The sequence below is a fragment of the Sturnus vulgaris genome, chromosome 1 (assembly GCF_052056855.1).
Source record: "Sturnus vulgaris isolate bStuVul1 chromosome 1, bStuVul1.hap1, whole genome shotgun sequence".
Classification (NCBI taxonomy): domain Eukaryota; kingdom Metazoa; phylum Chordata; class Aves; order Passeriformes; family Sturnidae; genus Sturnus; species Sturnus vulgaris.
In genome coordinates this window covers 149,839,593-149,856,040 of record NC_142243.1, presented here as the reverse complement: position 1 = coordinate 149,856,040, position 16,448 = coordinate 149,839,593, and the positions used below count along the sequence as shown (strand labels likewise).

At 40.2% G+C, this 16,448-nt stretch overlaps 1 protein-coding gene across 2 annotated transcripts in view; it reads right to left on the bottom strand.

Annotated features, from left to right (window-relative positions):
- Window positions 1–9,765, bottom strand: part of KHDRBS3 (KH RNA binding domain containing, signal transduction associated 3) — a 90,441-nt gene extending 80,676 nt beyond the window's left edge. For both annotated transcript variants that reach the window (XR_015808586.1, XM_014888802.2), the window contains exon 1: window positions 9,372–9,765. Coding sequence is in view for 1 of the 2 variants with exons in the window: in XM_014888802.2 (XP_014744288.1) it covers window positions 9,372–9,459 (88 nt within the window). In the remaining variant the exon portion in view is untranslated. The remainder of the gene's footprint in view (window positions 1–9,371) is intronic.
- Window positions 9,766–16,448: the final 6,683 nt, after the last annotated feature.

Here is a 16,448-nt window from a genome sequence, read left to right as displayed (position 1 = left end):
CAGTAAGCCTTAAAAATTTGATAAATCTTTTCTTGTATGCTTTTATACAGCAGGCCAATAAAAACCTAATCATTTTTCCAGACCATGGATGCACAGTGTAATAAAAAGGTCAAGGGTATATGATAAGTGAAAAGAAACTTTAAGACCAATCTGTGTACAAAAGACAAATGGGGCCACAATAGCCTTTTCTAGTCCCTAAGACCTAGCATTAAAGTGCTGCATTTCACCTTGCAGACTATCCAACCTAGGATATTACTGGGATAACTCTACATAGAGAGCAAGTGTTAACTAGGGCTAAAGGTATCATCTGCTGTGAAGCAGGGTAGCTCCTCCAGACACACCAGGCTTTAAATGGAGAAACTGAATCAATCATTAAGAACAAATTCATTTGCTTTGAGAAACATCTCTTTTAACAAAGGTAGAAAACTGATCTGTGATCAAGTTTCTTCAAAATTAAGAATTCTTGAGGCTAAAATAATAGGCTAGAAATCGTCATGAAGCAGTTGGATACTTAGTAAAGTGAAAAAATGTTTTCTGAACTTTCCTGACTCTACAAATGGATCAAGAACATCATACCCAAACTGTGTTTCTATAGCTGAGAAAAATCTGCTTTCTTTCAAGCTCAGGAGAGGAGATGGGGTACAGTTAAATACAATAAAAAGTCAAATAACCAAACAGCCATGATGAACCACAGCACCTTTCACAGAAGTGAAATTTATCATTTAGTGTTCATCTGAAGGTGGGCAGAGAAGGAAAGGGTGCTGTTTTTTACTTCACTGCTGTACCCCATATGGAAGTGTATCACTGAAGTCAGCATAGAGGGCACCATAGCATTTCTGCTTAATAGCAGGAGAAAGGCATAAAAATCTCCTTAACCCTTCCAATGGGTTGTGACTGCAGGAAGCAGAAACTGGGCTTCTGACCAGGGATACATCAGGATTGGTACTTGACCACCTCTAGCTAATTAGGACATGGATCAAAATGAATCAGTAACAAAAACCATTTTCCACTACCAGCCAACAGAAAAAGACACATGAAAGGAAGAATGACCACATTAAAAGCAGTCCTTCCATTTCTACAGCTGGAAACCACCATTTTATCCCAAAGCAGCAGGAAAAAATGGCTGAAAACATCTAAAACCTTTTGCTTTCAAACATATCTGCTTCCCAGAGTACTGTTACTGAATGGTCTGAGGCAGTAAAAGGCTACAGGCACATTTACTCTCCAAGCATTCAACAAATGCAGCAGCAGTGAAATGAGAAGCAATTTTGATTCACAGAATCATAGAATATCCTGAGTTGGAAGGGACCCACAAGGACTGAAGTCCAACAGCTGGCCCTGTACAAGATCAGCTCAAGAATCCCATCATGTGGCTGAAAGCCTTGTTCAAATGTTTCTTGAGCTGTGTCAGGCTTGGTGCTGTGACCACTTCCCTGGGAAGCCTGTTCCAGTGCCCAACCACCCTGTGGGTGTAGAACCTTTCCTCGATATCCAACCTAAACCTCCCTTGACACAGCTTCAGGCCTTTCCCTCAGGTCCTGGTCACCACAGAGAAGAGATCAGTGCCAGCCTTTCTTCTTCCCTTCATGAGGATGTTGCAGACTGCAAGGAGGTCTCCCCAGTCTCCTTCTCCAAGCTGAGCAGACTAAGTGACCTCAGCCACATCTCAAATGGCTTCTCCTCCAGACCATCTCCACAGTCCTCTTGAACACCCTCTAATAGTTTTATATCTTTCCTATACTGCAATTTATATTGTGGTGTCTGAAAACGCACACAGTACTTAAGATATTTTCCTATATTCTTTGTCTTGACCACATAAAGACATCTTCCTCAGACTATTCCTTTTTAACAATCCTGATGTATTATTAAAGTGGAAGAAAATCAGTAAATCCTCAAAGGATTTGCAACTTCAGGTTTTCACTGCCACTGTATTATACCAAGATCAGCACAGCAGCAGTTGTTATAACAAATCTTCTGTTGGATCAAGTACAATGGGTTTACTGAAATGACTTCTAATCTTTTAGGTTTCCAATTACTTTGTCAACAAATTCTTCCTAGAAAATAAAGATCTATAAAAGAACACCTATACAAGCCAAAAAAGTGAAAGATTTACCATCTACAAGAATTAAACTGACACCTTTTTGCTGCCTTGCAACTTTGTTGAAGTTGAGTTGCTACCTGCAGCCAAAAGTCTGATAAACACATCAAAATAAGAAATGAAAGGCATCCAGCAAATATAGCAACAAGAGATGGAGAACAGAAAGGAAATCCATTTAACTGCCTAGTTTCTTAATAAGTTTACCTTGACAATAAGGTAGAATGCTGAAAAACAACAACACAACATAAAAGAACCATAAGTGATGAATATGAAAAAGGTGGGTTTAAGCAAAGGAAGATTTAAAGACAGGATAAACACAAAGAATAAAACATTCACTGCTCAGCTGTTGCAGTACAAAAATACATCAGTCAGACTAACAATGCTTCTTCATGCTACATCTCCAATTACTGCTATTTGCTTCTTGGCATAAATAACCAACCTACAGCTACTGTGCAGTCCAAATCATTGATAGTCCAAATATATTAATTTAGCAGGGATCAAATGAACTCATTTTGAAGCAAAGATGTCAAGACATGCAAGATCTACTGGTCCTTATATCTGGTTTAAGAGTTAGTCATCCACTGCTAAAGCATTGTGCATTTTCTCATTTGTACTTCTTGTCCAGACATTTCACCATCACTTTAAAGAGCCTCTTTGCACCTTTATTCACTGCTGAAGGCAGTCAGGCTCTCAAAGCACAAGTCAAAGATCACTTTCACACACCAATCAGACTAGTGAGAGGCCTACAGACCTTCTCAAGCTTGAAAAGCATTGTATTTATTCCATGATTTTCTCAAAGATTAAGACATATGGACTTCTGTAACTAGAATGTCACAAGAAAATTAAATTCCCAAGTCCATATGCCCTTCTGGCCTTACCTTAAGGCCATAAAGTTACTAATTTTCTGGCTAGTGTAATACTTGGGGAAAAAAAAAAAAAAAAAAAATCACACCTGGCTAGAAATATATGGCTCTAAAATAATTCCAAGAACTACCACCACCCCTACCAAACAGCTGCCATGGCATAGGTGAGACTTGCCTTCCCAGGAATCAGGGGTAGAAAATCCCACTTTATCAAGATATTCCACATTCCCAGTATAGAAGCCCTGTCCTTCATTATCTTCTATTTGAAAAACAGTATTAATAATGTAAACATTAAGCTTGCAAGATTCCTGCAGAGCTCAGCTAAGAATAGTCAGTTAATTCACCATAAAATATTAGGTGTGTCAGTTACCAGTTAATCTATTTAAACATGTTTTTTACTGAACCCTGCTAAATAGTAATTAAAAAGCCATGCAGTACCACACTGAATACTTTACATACGCTTCTGAACTTTGATAACTAATTCTTTCAAACCAAAGTGCATCCTAATTTCTTTTATTTCTTAATTATACTTGAGGGGAACAAAGTCTCAGAGGGCAGAAATGTCACATACACAAATTTTAAGTACATGCAAGAAATGTCAAACAAGCCAGAGACCAGAAGAACAGCGCTGTGACCTTCTTTCTGATTTCCTCAGTAAATAAGTACTCAGAAGGTTACAGTTTTAATTTGCATGGCTGGTGTCAAAAAGGATTGAAAGTGACAAACCATGTCAGCCTGCATTTGAAACCTTTAAATTCAATCTCTCTCATTGACTGCCAAAGTGAGTGTGCAAGTGAATCAGGAGTCAGCTTTACACTAACGGTGATCACAGTGAGTGGCTCCAGGCTCAGTCAGGCTTCAGAACAGAGACGAGCCCAGGGGTGAAGAAAGTATGATTATCTTCAGCTGCATTTTGCAGAAGCCCTGTTAACATGACTGGAATATCTGATAAACCACTTCCTCAGCCTTTTAAGAGAGCAAGATTGAAATCTAACTTTTAGGAAGCCCTCTGACTGTTCCAATACAGTGTCACTGCAGTAAAAGCAAAGAGCAACCATAACAAAAATGTGAACTTCTGAAGTTTTACCAAATACAGATAGCTGAAATGAGAGACAGACTCTGAAATATCCCTTATGCCCTCCAAGAGTTACTACTTTTCATGCTGCTTTAAGGAAACAGAACCCAAATCAGCCTTCCCTAGTTTGGTGGTACAATCATTACATCATTTTTATTCCCATCACTGTCATTTAAATTTCTCATCACACTTGGTCTGGAAAGCATCCAATTCCACCAAAATTTTTTGCTTATACTGCTGTCTTCGAGTAATCAGACTAAAAGTCAAAGAGTTTATTTCTGGGTAACCTCTAAGAATGAGAACTAAAAGTGACCAGCTGTCTGAAATAAACCTGAGGAGCACAAAATATAGTATATTTTATACAATGCTCCAAATAATTTTAAAACACCATCAGCTTTCTGCAGTCATGTTTCATTTTCAAAACACCTATGACCTTCATGAAGTGCTTTGAAATCCTCAAAGAGCAGGACACTTGAAACAAGTATTGTCTCTGTGATTGCTATATAATGACAAAAAGGAGAGCTTGAGGTTACATTGATGGAGTATATTCAACACCATTAGTGACTGGGAATGAGCAGCACCATGTGTCTGTGCCATCAAACTTATCCACACAGGAAAGTGGATGCACCAGTGGCAAATTGATTACTTATGTTACAACATATGTCACTACACAATTACATTTATTTTCGGTAAGTTAAAGAAAAACACGAAACTCCTTGCATACTTAGACAGCTTTATTGAAGGCTGTCCTGGTTTTTGCTGGGATAGAGTTAATTTTCTTCCTAGTGCCTGGTACAGTGCTGTGCTTCAGATTCAGTATAAGAGTTGATAACACAGTGATGTTGTGGTTGTTGCTAAGTAGTGCTTACTCTAAATCAAGGACTTTGCAGTGTCTCACGCTCTGCTGGGGAGCAGGTGCACAAGAAGCCCAGAGGGAGCACAGCCAGGAGGGGTGACCTGAACTGGACAAAGGAATATTCCACACCACAGGATGGATGCCCAGTATATAAACTGGGGGGAGTTGACTCAGAGCCACTGATTGCTGTTCAGGGACAGTCTGGGCATCAGTCAGCAAATGGGGAACAACTGCACTATGCATCACTTGTTTCTCTTGGGTTTTATTCCTCTTTTTCATTTCCAGTATAATTATATTTTACTTTATTTCAGTCATTAAACCCACAAGTTGTATCACATTTCAATTTGCTCCAGATTCTACCAGGGGAAAGGGAACGAGTGGCTACACAGTACCTACCAACCCAGCTGAGCTTAAACCACGACAAAAATCAGTAATATATATGAAACCTTAATTTACTGTTAAACTTCTACTTCAACCATTTGTATAAAGCCATCTCTGCTGAGAATAAAAAATATTAGACCACTAATATTCTCCACAAAGCAGCAAGTGAGTACATTCCCTCACACTCCATTCTCCCTGATATTTAGGGAGGTACAGTTCTGATTGAGCTCCCAAGCAAAATCTGACACAAGACACAGCAAACCCTGCTGATCACCACTAGACATGTGGCTCAGGGAAGCCATTCAACACAGTTAGCACATACAGCCATCTACTGATAGGAAAGCTTGGCATTCCTGTACAACATCTCATTGACATTTTAAAGAAAGCCTTGCCAACTTCAGATATTACCTCAAATCTCAAAGCAGCTAAAATGAGCTTGTAAGGAAGAACTTCAGAGGTCCAGTCTGCACAAGAGAGTTGTCTTTCAGCAATGGCAGCAGCCCTAACTTTCATTATCGACACATTTAATTATCTACACAAACCAAACAACTGCCAAGCACTCATTTTCATGTCTTCTCTTAGGGATGTGTCTGGTATCACCATGTTTTATTTACAGTTAGCTTCTTCCATCTGTAGTTTCACATACTTCATTCAACATTCACGAACTGCTCGTCTTGAATCACTACTATAAATAAATGTGAAAGAAGGTAAAGTAATTTTTCTCACAGATCCTTCAGTATTTTTAGAGCATCACTCATGAACCAAGTCATGACAATCAACATTACACTTGCACATTTACCAACATTTACATACAACCACAACTGCAAAGTCAGCCTTCTAAATAAGGCTTGATTTCAGAACTACCATCACTCCCACAAATATTTTTCAGATTTTGCATAAAATGACTACATGAGAGTTGAAAATAGGAAAAATACAAATGTACTAAGCTATTTCTTCAGAGAATCTCATCTTTCCCAAGGTTCTTCATTTACAGAACTTACTATAAGCTAATAACTGGACAATATGTTCCAGTTCCCACTGTCTGGTACCAGCTGCAAATTAATCCTATTAGCATGGTCATCTTACTACACATGCAAATGAATCTACCTCCAATCTATAACATGTTTAATAGTTTACAGGCAAAAACATCCCCTTTTTAGGATGGCTTAATGTTCAAATATACAAATACATCATCATAATTAGAACAGGGCATGAAGTCTAGTCTCCTGGAAAAGATTCTGTTCTAAAACTTAAGCAGCAGCTAAATGTTTCAGTGACTGTTTAAAACAAAAATTAAGCAATAGGTATTGTATTTGTGTCGTGATGAGACAGGGCATCAAATCCTTGAACAGAGTTCTCAACAAGAAAAATCAGGACTTACTATGCAGGAACATTGTCGGATACTGATATTTGATTTTAGTGCTTTAAAAACAAGACTTCAAGGCAGAGAAATTTCTGTCATATCTTAATTCAGAAAGACAGATCAATAATAACGCCCACAAAAATATTCTTACAGCATCTTAGTTATATCCACATTACTCTTTTTTAACTGAAATATTACCCAGGAACTTGAAGCAGGTCAAGCTCCACTTTTAAAATTTAAAATTATGTAATTTGTGTGTACACAAATTATAATGTGTAATTATAAGCATAATATGCAAATTCACCCACTTCTATTTGAAAACTGTAATTACCAGATTTCAGAAGTCTAGACCCAGGATTTTCCCTAGAAACCAGATTTCAACATGACTGGAAATTCATTAGCAATTTGGCTCTTCTGTCTGAGCAGTAAACACACCTGAACTACTTTAGCATCTCAGAAGGATTCTCCTTCATCCATAAAACTCCTATAAATTAGTCTGTAGCTTCTGAAGAAAGCCAGCTGATGTACAGTATTTCAGTTTAAGTAAATACAGACAGCAAATTTAATACCACTAAGACCAAAATGCTATTACATAATTAAGCTGGTTATTTAAAGCACTTAAAACCCTTGCTAAGACATTCTCACAGATACCCAAAAGAAGCCAAACTTGGAAACCCATTTCATTCTAAACTTAAAAGATAAACAAATCCAGTTAAAATTAGGCAAGCTACTTCATTTACCTCCACGTGAACTAATATAGAAAATACTCAGTGGTCTCAGCTCACAAAATCCAAGCCAGAACCATTACATATACATTTCCACTAATAATTGTCATTCATTTAAGTGCATAGAATTATTTACAATTGAGAAAAAACCAGTCTCGGATAAAGTTAGTGTCATGGCAGGATGGGTTTGTAAAACACCCCCTCCTAAAGTCGTATTTCCCACCTGTATTATACAGTCACTTGATTTTATCTGGCTCTTTGGTGATTCTACAATTAAACTATCTATTTTATATAAATATTATACAAATTTCCATTTTTAAACTACAGTTAACCAGTTGATTAGTCAACCTCAATCTCTCTTTTCCCTACATCTAACAGTTTAGATATAATCCAAGACTTCACTTTCAAAGTAAACAAAAAATCAAGACGCCTACTAGATTACAGAGGTTGGATGCACATTCATCTACATTTTTTCACTGACAATATAATTTTTTTAGAGCTAAATGTACGCATGCAGATACTATGATGAAAGGCAAAAGTTTCTGTCCTCCAATTTATCATTTCAATGAGAACCTCAAAAAATATCATAAGCTCAGTCAAAAGGACAAATTTACTTCCTTTAACACTGTTTATAAAATAATAAATTGCATACTTCTATAACTCCCTGGAATAACTTACACATGCAAAAAGATTCTTCACTACCTAGAGAGGAACTTCAATAATGTGTAGCCATCAAGTTTAATTTCTAAAAGTTTTTTTCATTTACAGCAAACACAGCAAATAACTGGTTTTTTTAACATGACTCTCCTTTTCCCACAATCAACAGGGACATTTTTACAGATTCAAAGTTTGAAAAAATATGCAAAATACCAACCACCCATAGACATGGACCTTCAAATCACTTAGCATTTGCATTCCACAGCTGAAACTGTGACAGCTACCCCTAACTCCAGAGTATTTCAGACAATAGTAATTCCCCTTCCGATTCTGGGACAGGCATTCACATCTATTACACATCAAAACCTACAATGCATTAGAAGAACCCACATCAAACTTGTTCCTGCCATAGGATGTAAAGCACACCAAGTACGGCTTTTTAATCATTGCAACTGAAGGCAAAATCATTTTGGCTGTCACTATGTTTGGTGTATTAGAGGATCAGTTCATTACTTATTTCACTTGAGCATCCTAAGCACTAGATCAAGCATTTGTCTCTCCAGAGCTGTACTTGAAAGTCACCTGCGAATTATACACTATCTCCAAACGTACATTAAATCATATTTAATTCACACAGAATGACTTTTATAGTCACTATTGCATCACTGAAACAAAAAGCTAGCACTTTAAAGCACATCTGACATGACTGATACAGAAGGGGTGGGAGTAATTTATTATCTGGAGTTATATAATTGTAAAACAAAATATGCTTTGTGCTTTTTAAAAGGCTTACTAAAAATGTGTCATTGGTTTCTTAATATCTTAGCCGCAGAGCCCAAAGTTTCTATGAAAGGCCATCGGTAGTGGGCTCGTTCTTAAGAGGGCTCACACGCATGTAAACAATCGGCTTTCATTGTTTAGAAACGGGGTAAAATAGAAACGGGGAAAACCTTCTGGGTGCAGCCCGAGCAGAGCATCGCAGAGCACAGAGGTCTTACAGAGCCATTCATTTCGGAATAATGCATAATTCGAGCAGGGAGCGAGGGCAGAGAAAGCCCCGATGGCAGAGGGGCAGCGCGGGAAGGCACCCAGCGTGCGCGGTGCCCGGGCGATGCCGCCCGGCAGGGGAAGGGGAAGGCGCCGGCAGCCGGAAAACACCGAGAGCCGGAACACAGCAAACCCCGCCAAGCGGTGCTAGGCAAGGGTGAACCCCTCACTGAGAACCTCGCCATGAGCCTGAGCACAACAAACCCCTCCAAGCGGTGCAAACCCCTCCGGCTCAGCATCCGCCGCTCACTCCGGCCCGTCCCCACCGCGGGACAAGGCTCCCCGCTCCGCCCCGCCGCCCCTCACCTTGGTTGACCAGCCGCAAGGCGTGGGTGAAGGACGGGTCCAGCGAGTCCTTCTCCGCCATCAGCTCGGGCAGATACTTCTCGTCCATGGCAGCGGCCCGGAGCGGCAGCGGAGCCGGGGCGCCGGGTGCGCCCGTAGGGACGGAGCGGGTCCGAGCCCAAGTCCCAGGCGGCGGTAAATCCTCGGAGGCAGCGCTTCCCCCTGGCCGCCTCCCGCCCGGGGCTGCGGGAACGCATCCAGAAGGAAGCGCCGCAAGCCCCCGGCCAGGAGGGGGGAAGAAAAGGGGCGCGGGCTGGGGGGACGCCCCCCCTCAGCGGGCAAGAGGCGCGAACAAATCACTCTGCGGAAGCGCACAAGGAGGAAAGATGGGGAAGAGACGCGCCCCGGGAGCCGCTGACCCAGGCAAGACGGGGCCCGCGCACACAATAAAAGAATAGCTGTTAGGCGGCGGCAAGCGCTGCGCACAGACTCGAAACACGAATAGCACCGCCGGCGACACGGCGCCCACTGAGAGGGGAAAAGGCGCCGCACCAGGCTTATATACCGCCCCGAACCACGCCCCCCGGAGGGCCTTAGCCCCGCCCAGGGGTGGTGCCCCGCCCCAGCTCCTGCCAATGGGCGGAGATAGCAGAGCCCCCCAAGTGTCACCGCCTTGCTCAAGTGAAGGCTCCCATTGGGTGGAGTGGCCTGTCAGTCAGAGATGAGCCGCGGCTTCTCATTGGTCACTGCTGCTGGCCCCGCCTCCCCGCGGTCGGTGAGGGGCCGGTGCTGAGGGAACGCTCCCAGAACAGCTCCGCGCCGGGAGCCGGGCGGGACCGGAGCGGGAGCTGCCCGGCGTCGGGGCTTGTGAGAATCATACAGCCCTCTTGGACACCACAGCGACCCTTCCGACACGCCAGTCCCCTTCGAGGCCCTCCCCGGGGCCATAAGATCTGTGAGAGGGGTCGGGGATCCACGACGGCGTCCTTCCCTTTTCTGTCAGATGTTACGGAGAAAGGCAGATCTTGTGTTGAAAGGAATGCAAACGCGATTTTATTTTCTTTTTTCCGTCCCCCAAACAGCAGTATCCTCTATCCAGCGTTCTGTATTTGTACTTGTGCCTCTAGGACAAACACAAATCGCTTTATAAATACCAGCCAGAAACCCGTATTTCTGATGAGTTGCCCAGATGTGCGACTGTAAGTTGGTTTGGGATTCTCCCTGTTCTAAAACAGGAAAGAGAAGCAAAGTTTAAAAGACCTTGCTCAAGCCTATTTTTCTATTTTTTCAGAGGAAGCATTTGTTATACTAGGTCATGATTCTCTCTGTTCTTTAGCTTTGAGGCTTTACATCGCTTCCTTATTAGTCCTTAGGTGTCTCATCAATGAATCTTGGGTGACAGAAGCCCGGAGGAAGAGCCAGACCAGCTCTTCTCTGTCACACAGCACAAGGGCAAAGCTGAGTAAAATTACTAAATCACTGAAGCCAAACCCATAAAGTAGCATTTTAAATTAACGTTTACTGGAAAAGCTGATAAGGAACTTTGATGATCTACTGAAAATACTGTTATATCTATGAATTGAATAACCATATGTTTACTTTTGTATTTCTTGGGGAAAAAAATCTGCGATGTATCTTACTCATATCCTTTCAGCACAGGGAGGAAAAAAACTCTGAAAAGGTAAACCAGCATGAGAAATGCTCACTCAAAGCTTGGAAGCAGAGGTTAAGGCTGCCTTCTCAGAACTGCAAGTGCTCTTTCACCCTGAAAGCCAAAAGACTATGTTTTAAGGTATCTTATTCCTTATTGTATTTCACAGATTTCAATACTCCATGAAACAATGTCTGATATGTTACAATATGAAACATACTCGATTTGCACTCTCTGTACAACCATTCCAAATAAATCTTGATCCAGAATGAACAGAAAAAAATTTTCCAAGTTCTATTTAAAACGTTCTTTTGCATGACATCAAGCTCAATTGATACAACTAAAGCATACAAGCAGCTGGAAGAAGTTGAATTAAAACGAATGTTTTTTTTCAACCTTCCATATATGTCTTCTATATAAATGTACTGAAATGCAGCCATCTGTTGTGAAACAGGCAGGCACATACAACTCTGACACAGAACAATATGTAGGAGTGTAATCTTTCTTGAGTGACCTGGAGCAAAAAAAAAATAAAAATCCCTGTTTTGTCAGTTAAGCCTAAATGTACTAAAAATCACACTAAAACATGCAGGACCTCAGACAGAAAGCTAACTATGTTACTACAAATTGTGTAAAACACAATGCACCTTTCTTGGAAAGAGTCATATTCTCCCTGGTAACTGATTAAATAAACATTTGATGTTTCAAGAAACCACAGTATTTTTTTCCAAATTATACCAATTCCCTCTGGTTTTCAACAGAGAAAGACTTACTGGAAGTCTGAAGACTTGGTTCTCTCCAAATCTGTAATAATATAGGAATTACAAAATTATCCACGTTGTACCCTATTGTTCAAACTCAAACCTGCACATAACAAGTGCAGGATATTGTTTTCTCCAAAGAAATTCACTAGGATGCAATAAAATGAAGGTAGAAAGGATGGGAAATTATGAGCCTTGGGCCCTAGAAAGCAGCTTAGGATGTGGTTAGCTGGGAAAAGCCTGCTGAGCATCACTTTTACTGTCCAGGAAAGGCAGGAAACACCATCTTCTTAAGGATTGATTGCTTTCTTACTGCTGAAATCTATGCAAAGCTTGAAAAGCAGCTTGCTCAAGGAGCTGCCCGGTAGGTATTAGCTGTAGGATTCATGAATATTGAAAAGTCCAGAGTCCAAACTTTTAAAACTCATTACTTAAATGTGTTTTCTCTCTAACAGTACACGTCTGCTTTGCTGTTAAATGCATGTGGTAGTCTCAGGAAGTTATTTTGGTAGGTGGGCATCAGTCAGGACCCATATCAGACTAATATCCTTTGCTCCTTTTTAAGCATCAGTTATCTGACCTGACAGTGTGCCTGCCTATCTATGAGCTAAAGTTGTAGGTGCCAAAATTAATATTCATATGTGCTAGAAGCATTAGGATGTGTTGGTATCTTCACTCTCAGGAGTGAGATTCACTTTCTTGTACCAGGCTGTGAGGGGACCATGTGTAAAGAGGAAGAAACTGAGCTGTGCCTTCTCCCTGGAATATGGATTCTGTACACGTTAATTGATTTATATTTTCTTTAGTTGTTGGATCAACATAAGCAATGATTGCAAGCAGTAATTTCACTCTTAAGTCTTTGTTCCAAGTATTTCAACTACAACTAAAACAAATATTGCAAGTACAACTAAATATTTGTCATTTTCATGGAATCATTGAATGCTTTGGGTTTGGAAGGGTCGTCTGGTCCAACTCTGCCCCTGCAAAGAGCAGGGACATCTTCAACTAGCTCAGGTTGCTCAGAGCTCCATCAAAACTGACCTTGAATGTTTTCAAGGAAAGGGCCTCTATTATCTCTCTGAGCAACCTGGTCTAGTGTTTCACCACACTCACTATAAAGAATTTCTTTATATCTAATCTGAGTCTACTATCTTGTTGGTTACACTATCTTTTACTTAAAGCTATTACCTCTTGTCCTATCACAACAGCTCTTGCGAAATGTGTGTTCCCATCTTTCTTATAAGCCCCCTTCAAGTACCAAAATGCTGCTCTAAGGTCTCCCCAGAGCCATCTCTTCTGCAGACTGAACTGTCTCAATTCACTCAGCCTGTCTTCACAGGGGAGGTGTCCCAGACCTCTGACCCTCTTTGTGGTCTCCTCTGGACCTGCTCCAATAGATCCATATCTTTCCTGTCCTGAGGACCCCAGAGTTGGATGCAGCACTGCAGCTGGGGTCTCATGAGAGCAGAGCAGAGGGGCAGAATTGCCTCTCTCACTGTGCTGCCCAGGGGCTTTGGATGCAGCCCAGGACAGGGATGGCTTTGTGGGATACAAACATACCACAGTAAGTGGCAGCTTGGTGTGATCATTGAATAGATGGAACACTTGTCACAGGAGAAAAACCAGAGTGGACAGTAATTTCGGCAAAATCAACCTTGTGGTTGGAATTTACTACAAGGCACTCGATCAAGGGGAGCCTGTAGATGCGCCCTCACTCCAGATACAGGAGGCACTGCACTCACAGGCTGTCATCCTACCGAGGTTATTTCCAATTCTGTGGTAGACTTTACATGCCTCTAATGTAGTTCTTGCCTCTGATTAACTCCTGGGTTCCTGATTTAAATCTCAGACCACAACAGACTGTTACAGAATTGTTATTTATTTGAGACTTCAACTCATTAAAATGCACATAGCTGAAGACCTGTAGAAGCAGGGTCTGTTTGGGGAAATAGTTTGTCACAAATACCACATTTAGTGATTGATGTGACTCACCACAGTTCTGACTAGCATGTTGCTAAGTGGGTTCTGGCTTCCTTAATATTACAGTGTGTTACTTGCCAATTTCTATTAGGCTTCATGAAAGTACCATTGCACTCCTTTACTCATTTCTCCAATATTCCTGTGACTCTTTTCTATTTTTTTAAAGCTTGCATGTGTTTTAAAATATGAAAAAAAGAAAAAAGAGTGTATACTTTCATATCAAAACATTCATGACAAATTGTTTTCAAAAGCTTTTCTCTAAAAATTCACATCGTTCGCTTTTATACCTTTTGCCTCATAGTTCAAAGTTAAGGTTTTTTGGTCCTAATCAAGGTAATCAGCCAAGTTAAGGTAGAATACAGTACATAGAATGTATGAGACCTGTGGAGCAAAACTATTACATCTGAAGCAGGTAAATTTTATCATTCCACTTTACTTTCTTTCTTTCTAGGTCGTAAAGGCTAACACACTGTATCAGAACAGTCTCTCCGATTTCTACTGCAGTAATTGAGTCAATACATTGCAGTGAGCTCACCACCTTTATCATTATATTCAAGTATGCCATGTTCTGAAGTTTTTTTCTTACCTGTAGATATTTTGCTAATGGCATTTGTAGTAGTGCTGGTAGTCCTGGAGCTGCACACACACGTGCCTTGGTCATATGATGTATGTATGATGTATACCTGTAGGCATCTTGATGAACTTCGTATTCTCTGCTCTGAAGCATTTTGCCATATTCAAAGGGTCTTTTCTAATCTTGTTTTGAATAAGGTGCAATGATTTTACAGCCTGTTATTTGTTTTGTACAAGTATTTGTTAAAAATCTATATTTTGGCATTTTCTATTATGTACTTGCTAATACACACTTCCTATAGCTCTAATGATGCAAAAGATATCAACATTATCATGGCAAAAAACCTTTTTCTAGATAGTCTTTTTCTCTTGTGTCATATTTGAATATAAATACTTTTTTTAGTACTCCTTTCTCGATCTTACACTGTAGCTATAAAGGAATGTTGTACTATTGCTAAATTCCTCTGCTAGGAGCTTTTGCAAAATTGCACGCTCTTTAATTTCCTATATTCCTGCCTAGTACACTTACAAGAGTGGTTTGCTTTGAGCACTTTGTGACTGCCTTCTCTAGTGCTGGGACAATCAATGTGTATTACAAACCTTGATGCATCTGGTCCTCCCACATACCTCTTTTATGCTCTGAGCGTGGGTGATGCCAAATCCAGTATACCCTTATCTCTGTTATACCTGTCCTCTTTCTGCTTTCACATCTTTTAGCACATTGTGTTGTGTGCTAATGAATGTTTTCTTTTGTTCTTAAGACAGCTTTTTACAGGGTGAAATTGTTTGTTGCTAATTTTTTTCTTTTTATATTCAATCCATTAAAAGCTTATCTCTCACAGACTGTCTTTCCTCTAACTTCATCAGCCATAAGTTATCCGTTGTCTTGGTAAGACTATAATGTGTCTCTCCCAACATTTGTCTTTGTATGGTGATGTTTTCTTTAAAAAGAAACAGAACTCAATTCAAAATTGCAATCTGTGTTTTCTTCTCTGCTTGCATGAGTTTACTGGATACTTGAGCTTTGAAAATATCAGTGCCTTTTTCCTTGTTACCTAGTGGAACCTGGAATAAATCTGCTGCATTAATATCTTCTATATACCACTATTTTCTGCAATATTTCATTTCGGTTTTACCTATGGCCTATTTCTTTCATTATTCTGCATGAAAACCACAGTTTTCTTTTCTTCTGATAATATATCAGAAAATAACATTGTTCAGACTGCTCAGATCCTCAGAGAGTCAGAGTAAACTGAAGTTATTATATAACAGAGAGCATTTGGTGATGGTGCTTTATTGCATTCGCTTTGAAACTTTAACTCTGCACAGTAATAATAAAGCAGTCTTATAAAAAGCATTTCTTAAACTTCTCTTAAGAAGGAGGAGTGATAACAGTAAAATGTCCATTTTTCTCTTTGAATAAAAAATCTTATTTAAAAAGCTGGAGATGAGCCAGAACAGAGTTCATGAAAACTTTGCAGACTATGTTGAGACGAAAGTGGGTACAAATTAATGCTGCTCTTAAGTGACCTTCAAGAGTCTGCGTACTTGAAGTGAGATTAGGAAGCAAAGCAGCAGCTGTAGGAGACCCCCAAACAAAGCAATGGGGGAAAAATAAACAAAAAAAGGCATAAACATTTTCTGTTTGGAAATGGAACCATACTCCTTCTTTACCTTCTACAAGGCAACAGGTGAAAGAGGAACTCACCATGTATGACAGCAAGACTCAGCTCCTATTGAAAGCACACGTGCAGATCAGTCTGTGAAACGTGGATTTTATACATGCACCCTCTCTGCCAAGATACAGTGGAAGGATCAAGCAGTACAAAATGTTCTGAGCATCTTGTTCTTGATGTCTTTTGTGATGCAAAGAGTTAAGGAACAGCAAGAGTATTATCAGCCTTTCTCATCAGAGGTTTGCTCAGCTCACCAGCAGTTGCTGAGAAAGCTGTTGAGTTTTAATGTCCAGCTCCAAATAATGTCATTTTCACTTATAACACAAAATGGGTCTGTTTTCTAAGGCTTTCAACCTATCTATCAATACCATCTCCACAATGCTGATGTGACTGCTGCATGTGTATCTCATTGCTTAATTTTTTAATATCACAAAGCCAGGTGGATGATATATGCAAA